The 14305-nt window shown below is 35.5% G+C and overlaps 2 protein-coding genes across 2 annotated transcripts; one reads left to right on the forward strand and one right to left on the reverse strand.

Moving 5' to 3' along the window:
- Window positions 1-1323: 1323 nt before the first annotated feature.
- LOC128223947 (uncharacterized) lies at window positions 1324-5584 on the reverse strand. Its single transcript, XM_052933459.1, has 3 exons — window positions 5432-5584; window positions 3074-3189; window positions 1324-2588 (listed from the first exon to the last, which is right to left on the reverse strand). The coding sequence occupies exons 1-3, from the start codon at window positions 5559-5561 to the stop codon at window positions 2322-2324; spliced, it is 513 nt and encodes a 170-aa protein (XP_052789419.1). The 5' UTR covers window positions 5562-5584; the 3' UTR covers window positions 1324-2321.
- Window positions 5585-5643: 59 nt separating this feature from the next.
- Window positions 5644-13118, forward strand: LOC128223946 (spliceosome RNA helicase DDX39B). The gene is made up of 10 exons (XM_052933458.1): window positions 5644-5695; window positions 6037-6264; window positions 7005-7132; window positions 7348-7624; window positions 7981-8099; window positions 9491-9622; window positions 9977-10086; window positions 11320-11464; window positions 11948-12095; window positions 12514-13118. The coding sequence occupies exons 2-10, from the start codon at window positions 6057-6059 to the stop codon at window positions 12525-12527; spliced, it is 1281 nt and encodes a 426-aa protein (XP_052789418.1). The 5' UTR covers window positions 5644-5695; window positions 6037-6056; the 3' UTR covers window positions 12528-13118.
- Window positions 13119-14305: the final 1187 nt, after the last annotated feature.

Genomic DNA, 14305 nt, shown 5'->3' on the forward strand with positions numbered 1-14305 from the left:
AGCTCATCAACTGTTATAGTGCCTCAAACTAAGGTAATTCAGAGGAAACCCTTCCAGATTACAACACATCAGTTTCCTTTAATGCTTGCATGGGCAGCAAAACGTCCACTACAACACTTCGCAAATCAGCTTGCCAAACTCCTACATAAGACTCACAGTGAAAGAGCTATTATTGTTGGTGATTTTAATATTGACCTCCATAAAACATCTAATTCTGACTTGAACACATGCTTGTGCAATTACTCACAGATCATCCAACAGCCTACAACTGCAGAGGACCCTTCTAGATCATATAATATATTTAAAATGTGAACTGCAAAGAATATGGTGTAATTCCAATACATTACAGCTTCCATGACATCACATATGCAGTCGTCAGCTTTCCACAAAACCATCAGTGATGATTGCATACTCCAGATTAAATTAAACAAAATGGTACTTCTTACATCCATCTGTCACATTAAGTCTTAATATTCATAGATCACTGATCTGATGCAGTAGAAGCTCACTATTTAATATGGGTGAATAAACCAAATTTCACTGTTGGTTTGTCTCCAGTCCAAAATTACAAATTTCATGTCCATCATTTATTTTTTCTCAGCTACGACCACACAATAGGGGAGACTAGCGCTTTTTCAAAAAAGCAATCTCTAGTTTCAATATTGCGCTCTGATTGAATTAGCGCTGATGTATACCATGGGTAAATAACATACTATTATCAGCTAATCTTTTATACACATATATTGTTGAAAGCTTTCATACATGTAAGCAATAATTACTCAGATTTAGAAGAACTTGTAATGAATAATTATTTTAAACGTAGATTAAAGTAATGATCGAATTTTGTGTGGGTTCACGCTGTATGAACGCATGATAGCACGCTAACACACTTAGAATTTGCTCTTGTTAAATCCCTGTTGGAGCCAACCTGGCACAAAGGCAGGGTTTGTGCCTTGCATTTTGCATTGTCGACTTCTCTAATGCCTTACACCTTATCAATGAAACTTGAATCACACATGTTACTAATCAAGATATTGTACAAAACCATATCTATACTATTTGGAATTGCGTCTGCTCTAGCTTGACATCACAATATTAGAACCTGGGTTTCAGTCTACCATTTCTTGACCATTCAATACTTTTTACACATTTAAAGCATAATTTTGATTCTTGGATCCAACCCTTTTGTGTCGGAGAAATATGGTTGTCATTCTGACTGCCTTGTTAAATTTCAAATTGCCTACAGGAATGTTATTTTGTCCGATGTTAAGTATTCTTCCAAAGAATAAGCTGGAGCAAAAACAACAGCATGCATATGTTTTCTTCTACTTTAATAACCCGATATAAGCGAAAGACAATAATTTCTCTGGGTTAAATACCAGTGTACATTTTGTAAAAATGGCAACAAAATAATAATTGTAATGACTACTGGATAGATACAAATTAATTACTATTTGTAATTTAATTAGAACTTCTACAAATTTCAACATACATCCATGAATATTTTGTGTAAATTTTGAGACAATATTAGATAAAGTTCTAATCAGATAAATATGAGAATATTACAAAATAAAAGTAATACATATAATTAGAAAATATACTCGGTCTTGAAAATCAGCTTGAATATTGACATAATTACTTAGGCTGAACTTTCACACTGTCAATAAAACAAGAATTAAAAAAAATCTTAATTATTCTTTTAGACTTTGGCACTCTAAATTTCCAGGATAGGAGAATGTTTTGTTTGTTCTAAGAAAGTTAAATAATAATGTTTAAACACTGCTCTGACCTTTAATGTTAAGTCTCAACCAGCAGAATGCACTAAACAGTATATATAACAGAAACACATTAATTTTAATATCAAAATAAACCAGAATGCCTGGTTATTATATATCTACGTACAATACTAATTGGCTGAAGGTTAATGGATATTGACAAAAATAGAAAAACTATCTGATTGGGCTTCATCAGCTCTTCCAATCTCTGGCAATAGTCAGCATTGGGCTTCATCAGCTCTTCCAATCTCTGGCAATAGTCAGCATTGGGCTTCATCAGCTCTTCCAATCTCTGGCAATAGTCAGCATTGGGCTTCATCAGCTCTTCCAATCTCTGGCAATAGTCAGCATTGGGCTTCATCAGCTCTTCCAATCTCTGGCAATAGTCAGCATTTCTTGCAAAACTGCCTTTGTACAATCAGTTTACCGGCCCAGTTATATGCATTGGTCCCACTCTGAATTTGTTGCCACTGTCATCTTGAATACAGAACAATTATTACTGAACATTATTACTGAACACAATCTAACTACAAGTACTTTTTTTTCTCAATTTGACTTAGCGTCAGAATCACATTGTGCATCTTGAACACAATCATCAGCAGTTGTAGTAATTTCTGATCCTTTATCACCAGCCCCTGAGTTGGTGACGCTGTTTACTTTTACATTGTCTTTAGCACATGGCACTTCTACTCCGTCCACTTTATCAGATTCCATTGAAGCATCTGCTTGCTCATAGGTTGTTTCTTGTGGGTCTATATCCAATCTTGCTGCCGCCTGAGAAACACTCAATTCTTCATGAATTTCTCTCCTTGCCTTTTGAATGAAATATATTTATTACAATTTACAAAATGTAAGGTTTTGCTATTTAGTTGATTATTTTATTAGATTTTTTTTCCAAATTATAGTTTCAAGATAAATGTTTACATTTATAAACAGAATTATTACTGTATTTCATGAACATGTATAAAACTTAGAACATATAATTGCCTGGCAGATCGAAAAAACACACAAAAATATCAGATATTTAGCTGACATATTATTATATAATTTTGAGATTTAAGGGACTCCCACACAAATGTAATGTTAGTGACACAAGACCTTTGTTCCTGAAAAATGTGTTCAGATGAGTGATCTTAATAAAAAAAATTATGAACAAATGACAGTTATTTATCATGGAAAAGGTTAAGTGGTAATTAGTGGTAATTCTGCCAAGCATAGCTTCATTGACACATAGGGTACATCTCTAACAATTTTATTTTATTTCAGGTTTTTAACAATCACTACAGTACTATACTCACTTGTTTGCTGGAAGCAAGAAGTTCATCCAGTTGGGAACTGAGGCTGTCATTTTGTGCCTCCAACTTGTCCATCCAGCTGTCAATTTCATTGAGGGTTGTGTCCAGGTTCTCATACTCTGTAAGTCAGATGGATCAAATGTTAAAGGGGCTATACACCGTATGATGTATACGATAATGAGACTACATCGTACGGAACAGTTGGTACGGAAGATATCCAACCTCAAGTGAGAGTTAGTGCCCCTTGAATTAAATATGCCATTTGTAACGAATCATTGTACAAGCCAGCAGCTAAATTAAACGGGGCTTCAAACATTAAATCATAGGTATATGTAAGGGCCTAGAATTGTACTTCTTGCTACATCTTTAGATATTGATATATTATGTGTATACTATGCAATATCCGATCTAGTCAATTCTGCAATGTAAACAATTCAAGGCTTTCAATGTGTTGACTGATTTTCTGTATTTTGTATTTCAGACGTTGTTCATTGTGATGATTAAATACTACAAATAGAACAAGTTCTTATTTATGAACAACGTCTATGATTTAATGTTTGAAGCCCCGTTTAATTTAGCTGCTGGCTTGTACAATGATTCGTTACAAATGGCATATTTAATTCAAGGGGCACTAACTCTCACTTGAGGTTGGATATCTTCCGTACCAACTGTTCCGTACGATGTAGTCTCATTATCGTATATGATGAAATAGCGAAAAAAAGAAAAGAAAATTGTTGAAAATTGACCTAAACCTGGTATTGATGAGTACAATGCATCGAAACTAACTAAATGAAGTACCACAATTTAATTATTTTTCGCAGTTTTTTCATATTTTTCCATCAAAAAAGATTACTAGGTATGTATACCTAGTAGAATTCAGTCTTATGCATGATTGGCTAGTCAATGTTATCACATGATATTACTTAGTTAGGTACAACTATTAGCCATGTAGCACAGTGGATACAACACTGGTGCTACAGTGGATACAACACTGAACTGCAATTTTGGCGACACCTGTTGGAACCCCTGGTCTCTGACTCGATTTTTTTTTTACATTTTGATATTTTTTTACAAATATGATATCAAAGAATAAAACATTATTAAGTAATTGTCCTGAGGTTCGTTACAGAAAACACTTTTTTGGTGCCAATCTGGTGTGTAGTCCCTTTAAGGTAAAGCTAATTTAGCAGTAAATTGATGATCAAGCAAAATAAAAAAAATAGTTAAGGGGACAGATAACTTAATATATATGCATGACAGGATTACGGACCTTGTGCACTGCACTTCCTCTCAATGCCATCTTTCTATATACCAAGTTTTATTTCAATCACATCAGCTGTTTTGAAGTTATGGCCCGGACAAGCACCAATTATGAAAAAATAGTGAAGGGTTGATAATTTAATAAATATGCATTATAGGATTATAAATGGTTCTTGTGGACTGCACTAAGTCTCTAAGCCTCTCAATGCCATTTATATATATTCCAAGTTTTATTTCAATCACATCAATAGTTTTGAAGTTATTCTCTGGACAAGAGCGTGACAGAAGGACAAAGCGGCAACTCTATGTTCTCCCTTTGGGGAGCATAAAAACTATCCATGTCCACTGGGACCGTCCAATGACTACTTCTACAGTACAGTCCTGTGTTCTCTTCCGAGACAAGCTACATGAATTAGCTTATTTGGGCTCTAAAATATCTTAATTATTTGGATGAGCTTTACCATTTTTTCTTTGCCGATTTGTCTAGTTTTTCTTTACTTTTATTTTTGAACTACTTTCTTCGTAGAGTAACAAGTTTTGATTGGTTAATATTGTTGTTTTTATTTTTCGCGCGAACTCAAATTTTCTTCATGGTTTTTTCTTTACATATCTTCATTCTGTATTTGGTTTAAAAGTGGATCACATCGTTAATTTGAGAAGAATTATAAAATTTTCCCTCCCTCCCATCCCTTTTTTCTTTTTTCTTCATAAATGCAGGTTTGAATTTTATTTTATTTTTTTACTATGTGATTTATACATCAATTGTGTTATGATTAATATTATAAAATCATTACATGTTTGATTTAGATTGTGTTTGCGCGATTTATGTGACTTAGCATGTTTAAGTTTGTATGTAATATGTTTGTCGCATGATATTATTTTTGTTTCACATTTAGTTTTGCTTGCTTCAGTTATGTTTATCAATGTTGCTTGATATCAATTTGTGTGATATTTACTGTTTGCTTGCTAAATGTTTTGTGATCCTGTATGCCTAAATCTTGAATAATATTTCTATTAATCTGTCAGACTTGTTTTCCTTTATCTTATAAGTGATTACACATAATTACACCCAGAAAATTTAATTATGTTAGATGTATCTACCGTTGGTATATGCATGAACAATTGTCTCCAGATTAACTTGACCGTTATTTAAATTTAACGGAAAATCTTGACTTTGGTCGTTAAAATTGTCCGAATTGTCATCACTATCTTGTCCTTGTCCTTCTGCCATTTTGTTATCATGTGACCGGTATAAGAAAGCTCACCATCCATTGGTTGTTTGCGAAATCGATCTTCCAATCAATAAGATTTCCGTTTCGGCAGAACATTTCCGGTGACGCTTACCTCCATCTTGTTACTTTTCAAGTAAGTTTTAAATCCTTAATCATCTTTGTAATTAAAGAAGAAATTTTAATGAAAATATAAACATTTTGTACATCTAGCATTCATTAATGTTTCGACTCAGAAATTTATCAAATTCTTAGCTACTTAGTCATAATCTTTGTAGAAAAGTCTCAAGTCTCACAACATCCATCAACTTGGCAAAACATTAATGTCTTGACTCACGTACAACAGCAAAATGGGTCTTACGTAAACATTCCCTATCATCTTTCAATCGTAAGATCTGCTATCATGTGATGAAATTTCTGAAATTCAGAAAAAAATACTTCGTTTTCATTTTGTTGTGCAATCCCTACCATTTCCAGTATCCAAAAAGTCAAACACAATGGCCGATACAGAGAACGCTGATGAACTTCTGGACTACGACGAGGAGGAGACTGAACAGGCTGGGGATGCAGCTGGTGATGCTGTGGTCAAGAAAGATGTGAAGGGAACGTATGTTTCCATCCATAGTTCAGGATTCAGAGATTTCCTACTAAAGCCAGAATTGCTGAGAGCTATTGTGGACAGGGGATTTGAGCATCCTTCAGAAGGTATTCAATTATATAGATTAAACATTTCTAAAAAAAAGGTTAATTTTCAATTAGCCTTTTGACATTAGTTGCAGGCTTGCAGTCAGTGCGAAAACTTTTTCTAGCTCATAGGACATTGCGACAGACAAGGACGAAATTTTTACCTGTCGCAACAACTTTTTACCTGTCGCAACATTTTTAACCTATCGCAACATTTTTTACCCGGTCCGACAACTTCTACTGACTGGGTAAAAAATGTCGCGACAGGTTAAAAAATAAATAATAATGAAATAATTAGAATAGTCTATTAGTCTTTGTCACTGTAACTGCTATAAGCAATGCATTCAGTATTGTAAGCGTAATTTAAACGCAATGTGAGCGTAATTTAAACAGAGCTAGCTTTATCGCAAACGTAAACATGTGTCAGAGTGCTAAAAATAGGTAAAATGCAAATCTCATTGTAATAAAAGTGGCTTTTTTTCGTCAGGACTTATAAAATTTCCTGACAATAAATGTCCGATTTTGATTTCTTTTCACTGCATTTTCACTGGAAATATTTTCGTCGGGACATTGTGTCCGACAAAAACAGAAATTTCAGCCGGTCATCACCGAAAATTACTGGACATGACCGACTGTCCGACGAACTTTCACATTGACTGGGCTTGGTGCATGATGGTTATAACTTAAAAAAATACAATGCTTTGGCTAAGCCCTTCATGGCTTTCATTATCAATTAAACGATTGATTGATTTTTATTTCAGTTCAGCACGAATGCATACCACAGGCCATTCTGTCAATGGATGTGCTTTGTCAGGCCAAATCTGGTATGGGTAAAACTGCCGTGTTTGTTCTCGCCACTCTGCAACAGCTGGAGCCAGTTGATGGACAGGTTTGTTATTTTCTGTCTGACATGTGTTTAAATTACGCATGTTTAATTGTAAGCACAGTCTCATTATTGCAGTTTCAGGATTATCTTTCTCTGTGGTCTTTCTACATTGACGATTAAATTTTGAAATTTAAAGATATTACTTGGATGTGTTCTGGTATAAGTCATGATTTTCATTTTGTACATCTATTTGTTTAAAGTATAATTATGTGTTTCAGGTGTCTGTATTGGTGCTTGCCCACACCAGAGAGCTGGCCTTCCAGATCAGTCAGGACTATGAGAGGTTCAGCAAGTACATGGGCAGTGTCAAGATTGCTGTCTTCTTCGGCGGTATGCCAGTTAAGAAAGATGAAGAGGTCCTTAGCAAGAACTGCCCCCATATTGTTGTTGGTACCCCTGGCAGACTTCTGGCCCTTATAAAATCTAAGGCGCTGAATCTGAAAAATGTGAAGCACTTCATCCTGGATGAATGCGATAAAATGCTCTGTGAGCTGGGTAAGGAATGTTTATATCTTAATTGACATGACACTGCACTGACCTAATATAAATATTCATAACTGTCCAACCAATACAGAGATGTACTTGTAAATAACCCTGAACAACTGCTTTTGTTTAAATGAAGTTGTTAATTAAAGAGGTCCATCTTTGTCCAATTTTACATTTGATTAATTGATTGTCTTTTCGGTTAATATTGATTATATGAATTATTTTTGTTTTGTCTTTAAACCCTTTTTTTTTTAAAGATTTTTGTTTAAACCTATTCTTTAGCACAGATTTAAGTAACTTTTAGTCTTTGTTAAAATATTGATGTTCTAAACTGATAAATATTTAATTAGATTCCATATTTTTAGACATGCGCAAGGATGTGCAAGAGATCTTCAGGATGACGCCTCATGAGAAGCAGGTCATGATGTTCAGCGCCACTCTCAGTAAAGACATCCGACCAATCTGCAAGAAGTTCATGCAAGATGTAATTTCCATACATGTGTCTTCATTTTCCTACCTTGCCAACTCCCGTTGCACTTCTGCTGCTGCCTGAGGTTAATTGTCTCCCATGTCGACTTGGGATCGTTCTCAATGATCAATGCTCCTGGTTTAGTCGCTGTGCTTATTCCGGTCAATAAGCTGTGCTCAACACTGCTGCGTTTGTCAATGCGATGTCAGATCAAGTATTTAAGGGTATATAAGTTTCTGGAAAGGCAAAGGATCAATTTTAGAAATGCAAATGCTAATTAATGGGCCAGAATTTGTAAATTTTAGTTATTGAAAAGTTAAGTTTGCCATGAACAATTAAAATGGGTCATATGTAAAGCATCATAATATTTGGGTTGATGAAAATTTGGGCCTGATAGTTTTTAGGAAATTGGAAGAAATGAGCCACTCTAAAAGAGGCTTTGTTTAATTGAGATCACATTAAGCAGACACTCTCAAAGTGTCGGTGAGGGTGTGATCCTACTTAAATGGGTGGGAATAGGAAAAGGGAAATTATAGTGTCACAGGGGTATAGTTGTATGTAAGGGGAAATCAGGATGGGAAATTTAAAAATGCTAAATGGTTGGGGGAAAAGAAATGCATTCAAAGAGGGAAATGGTGTGGCATAGTATCCCTACTCTCAAAGTGGGGATCAAAATGTCATGCCAGCAGGAAGATGTTAGTGGAATATATTACAAACTGTTCATTTCAATATCTGTTCGCATAGGACTGAATTAAAATTTGTGTAGCAGAAAAATCATCAGTTAAGCGAAAGGCCATTAAATCGTCCGGAGTTCTTGTCTACACGGGATAACTTAACGGCTGTAAGGATGGAGGTGCAGTTTGCGTGGAGTTGGAAGTTGCCAGTTGTCTCTCTCGGTCAGTGAGCAGTCCCTGCCATCTCGGCGGATGTGTGTTGGACTTTGCCACTGCACGGTTTTGGTGACCTGGTTATATGTTGATAGGAAACTGAACCTACATAAAAATTGTCTGTTTCTTTTTATTTTTAAAGTCAGTCACCTTTACTTGATGTGTTGAATTCTTGTTTAGAATATGGGTTCAGTTTTCTAGCGTTTTTTGTTGTTTATAATATCTGCATTGTCGATTCATGAAGTAAAATATAAGGGCATAACTGGTACTGGTAGAATTATAATTCTGTGCTCTTTGTAATGAATGGTAATGTTTTTTTTTGTAAAAGCCTTTAGTATAAGGAAGACATTATCATTTGTTAGATAGCACACCGAGTATTTGAAATTAATGTTGTAGATTAAAAAATCAGTCTTTCAAATATTTTTTAGTTTAAATGTGTGAAGTTAATACATTTCAAGTTGTCCACCTGTGATGTGAAGGGGGTAGGGGAATGTGTGTTGAGCTATGCTTTGTTTACAGCCCATGGAGGTGTTCGTGGATGACGACTCTAAGCTTACCCTGCACGGTCTCCAGCAACATTACGTCAAGCTGAAGGACAACGAGAAGAACAGGAAACTGTTTGAACTGCTTGATGTGCTGGAATTCAACCAGGTGAGGCCATGTTAAATTTACAACTCAGTGCAGTGGAAGAAACACTGGTTAATACTTGGGCCCCTTTATAATTTCAACATTTCAAATCAGCCTAATCCGATGATGGTCTGGTGTGAACCAAGTTCATTGCCGTAAGGGACGGAAGGCACATTTAACAATTGCATATTTATTTAAATAGTTGTCAACTTGGTTGTGGTAAAAAAAATTAGTTAAATATTTTGAAAGAATGAAGCCACTGATGCATACCTCAGTGTGGCAAGACAATAATTTGCAAGGTCTTCAATGAATTATTTTAAATCATAGACAAACTAAACTATCCATAGTCCTATTGATAAACTATGGTTGTTTTTGCAGGTGATAATCTTTGTGAAGAGTGTGCAGCGGTGTATGGCCTTGGCCCAGCTTCTCCATGAACAGAACTTCCCTGCCATCGCCATCCATCGGGCCATGACACAGGAGGAAAGGTACGGCACTGTACTTGTGATAGGCGACAATGATTCAATAAAAAAATGTGATAATGAGCATGTTTTGTTAATGGAGTTAATTACAAGAATGCTGTACACTAACAATATTGGGATACAGTTTGTATTCATGAAATCCACCGGACATCAACATCCCATGTCCACTGAATGTTTTGGAATTAAGTGTTAGTTACCAAACAATTTGAAAACAATATTAAAGGTAAGCTCTGAACAACCTTGTCTAATCAGACCATAAAGCATTGCCCTATGTGTTGCCGGTATGGGGTCTCACTCATACTAGGTGTCAAATGGTGGCATATATCAGTGTTGGACTCCACACTCCGTATCTTGAATAGATGCTGTGTACTAAATCACCAACAACATTTATAAAACTATTTGAAAACAATATTAAAGGTAAGCTCTGAACAACATTGTCTCATCAGACCATAAAGCATTGCCCTATGTGTTGCCAGTATGGGGTCTCACTTATACTTGGGTGTCAAATGGTGGCATATAGCAGTGTTGGACTCCACACTCTGTATCTTGAATAGGTGCTGTGTACTAAATCACCAACAACATTTATAAAACTATTTAAAAACAATAATGTAAGAGCCCTGAATGGGATTGTCTTATCAGACCATAAAGCATTGCCCTATGTGTTGCCAGTATGGGGTCTCACTTATACTTGGGTGTCAAATGGTGGCATATAGCAGTGTTGGACTCCACACTTGGTATCTTGAATAGGTGCTGTGTACTAAATCACCAACAACATTTATAAACTATTTGAAAACAATAAGGTTAGAGCTCTGAACAGGATTTTCTCATCAGACCATAAAGCATTGCCGAATGTGTTGCCGGTATGGGGTCTCACTCATACTAGGTGTCAAATGGTGGCATATAGCAGTGTTGGACTCCACACTCTGTATCTAGAATAGGTGCTGTGTACTAAATCACCAACAACATTCACTTGAGTTTGTCTTTATAACTATAAAAAGAGGATAACAGTGGCTGTAGGTTTTATCATGTCCAGTTAAACATCAAACAACTTGGGTCATGTCTATTGAAGTGTTTGACTGGAAAGGTTCTTATGACTACAAGGCATACAGATAGAAGTTTGGTGTTTGGCTGTTGTTGGTTCAAATTGTAATATTCCTAAAGAATTTTTGTAGTTTCTCGTAGAATACCTGTTTGAATGAATATTCAATGTTAATTTTACTGCTATGTTCGACATTGCAGATTGTCGAGATACCAGCAGTTCAAGGATTTCCAGAAGCGAATCTTGGTAGCCACGAACCTGTTTGGGCGTGGCATGGACATTGAGCGGGTCAACATCGTCTTTAATTATGACATGCCAGACGACTCTGATACCTACCTTCACAGGGTAACTATTCCTGGATTTACATTTGGTCGACTTTGAAGTCATACTAAACCAGTAACCAGTTTGTAGTTAGTTATTGGTAATAACAGATTTAAAAGCAAAATTAAAGCGCATCATCTAGTTATTAAACTGTACACCATATAGAATAATCAAATATTTAGTAATCTCATTTTGCGACAATCGTTTAGTTTAAACATATTTTATTCATCAATACATGTCAAATACAATGTAAATCAAATACAAGTACAAATGTTATGAAACGGATGAGAACGAAAGATAAATAAATCTTATATTGTTCTTTTCCAAGAACAATCGTTTGAAGCAATGACTAGTAAGTTTTGTTTTACTAAGAAAATTAGAATCAAGTTAATTAAATGAATCAGTTCAAAATAGGATTTCTTCAATTATTTAATAATTATACATGCACTAGTTCAAATGAGAAATGAAACAAAACAAGAAAGCTTACTGTGTTCAGTGATTTTTCAGGTTGCAAGAGCTGGCAGATTTGGAACAAAGGGTCTTGCGATCACGTTTGTGTCAGATGAGACTGATGCCAAGGTCCTGAATGATGTACAAGAGCGATTTGAGGTCAACATCTCGGAACTGCCCGATGAAATCGACATCTCCTCTTACAGTAAGTGATATAACCGGTCTACGGACATGAAATGTGTTTGCTGGTCTGTGTAGGGATATTGACATAACCTTGATTAGATGTTGAATTTCAAAGGCTTTAACTTTGGTCATAGCTAAGTCGAGATTTAAAAGTATTCAAATGTGACTTTGAAGACCATACACGTGGGTACAGCAATGCCTTGATATTTTTTAATCTTCAGTAATGAAAGAACAACAGGAGCCTCAGCATTGTGAAATACAAGGCTTACGATTGACATGAACATGGTTATAAACTCGACCGATTTTAATATAATTTAGAAACGATTACTTATAACGATGTGAAAACAATGGTAGTACTCCCTTGTATGTATTATATTAAAATATAATATTGCCACAACATATTCAAACAAATTCATTTAATTTTTGCTTTGATTTTTCAGTCGAGGGACGTTGAGAAGTCCTGTTCAGGAATCATTGGAGGGCAACTAACTCGTATCATTGGCACTGAGACCATTCATAATCATGTGTTAAACTCTTGTGTAAATATTCCCATAAAACTACATTGTGATAGATCTCTGGGACTGTCATCATGTTATTTGTCTCGGATTTTTTTAAGTCTTAAATATGATCCAGGGGAGATCGGACTATCCTAACTGTTGGATGAAAATCATAGTCATTTAAATTGATGTCACATAATCATCATACGAAACGAAGAACTTTTAAATCTAAATGAATGCATCCAGTGTTGGGTGTTAATTTTGTAATTTAGAATTATAAATGTAACAAACTAGTTCAACTGAATTTGGTTAACTAAATTTTTGTACATATCGAGTTAATTTATATATGTTTCCATTGATTGTCATTTTTAAAGATTAAATGCAAATTCTGTTATAGTAGTACCAAGTATATTGTCACACTCCGTCAATTTATTTTATGAATCCATTATCATTGGTTTTAAACATGCTAGCATATGTATGCTGTTTCATATTCTGTCATTTTGTAATAATATTGTGTTTGACTTGAAAGAATAAACGACTTTAAATATTAATAACGTTAGTTACGCTTGTGTTCACAAAGTCCCTTGTTCAAACGAGTTCAGCTTAAGTTTTTAGATCTGTATGTGTTTTTGTGTCGTCGCTTTCGAGGCATGGCAGACGAGGGGATTAATTTGTCCGTCGGCGTGGCACTCGTTTCTGATAAATATCGGCTATATGCACATCGTAGTACATACTGAGGTTTACTCGAAAATAGGGACTATTCTAATTATGTCTCCGGTTTGACGAAAGCTTGATCGATTCACGGTCCGAGTCCGTTTCCATTAAAACCTACTATTGTCACAGCTTTGTGGTCATCATGTAGTACTAAACTGGGACCATTAAGAAATGTTCAATGTAATTGACCTGGTGCACGAAGTTGCCAAAGAGAAAAAACCCGAACTTCAAACATAGTACACCTCTGGGTAAATTAATAGTTGAGCTGTGCCCCGTTAGCGACTGAAAAGACAAGCGACTGCATTTACCCTACAACGCTCTTGTTAATTTCTGGACTGACTCGAGACGCGAAAAATATAGGTTGGAAGTTGCTCTCGTAGTCGAATCTTTCGTACTATGGGTAAGAAAATGGAACAATGCCCAGTGCGAGGAACTTGATCGCTAAGTGTTAGGGACCTTTCAATAAAAAAATGAAAACTAAAAAGCTGATATTGCAATTTATTGCAATCATTTGTGTTGACAACCTGCCTAAGACTTCTTCACCTCTGATCGTACTCACGTGCTGGTCGTCATAATTGTTAGCACGCTCATGTGTAACAGCAATGCTAAATCTAGCCTTCTACAAAGACAGGGGTCACGTCCATCAGTGTATTGCCGTTGTAACTTCTGCTTTCCTCTCCCGAAAGTCAGTCATTCAGCTTTAGAAAGTGAAAGGTAATGTAACGACAGTTGAAGGCAAGAGGGGATGGACACGATTAGATGATCAGTTAGAAAGATGTAAGATACGCAGTTGATGCTATGTGTTTAGTAAGTTTTTTCCTTGCTCTGTTCGTTACACATATGTACTCCATAGCTCTCCTTATTTAACTTGAGTATCGTCTTTTGCGTGCTGGAACTGAATCGTGTTTATATACATGATTTATATACTGTTACTAAATAGGAGGACTTCAATATACTTTAGTAGAGTCATCTTCTTCACCTTTTCTACATAACAAGACGATCATTTATTATTAAGAAGAAC

Source organism: Mya arenaria, chromosome 17, assembly GCF_026914265.1.
Source record: "Mya arenaria isolate MELC-2E11 chromosome 17, ASM2691426v1".
In the NCBI taxonomy this organism is placed as follows: domain Eukaryota; kingdom Metazoa; phylum Mollusca; class Bivalvia; order Myida; family Myidae; genus Mya; species Mya arenaria.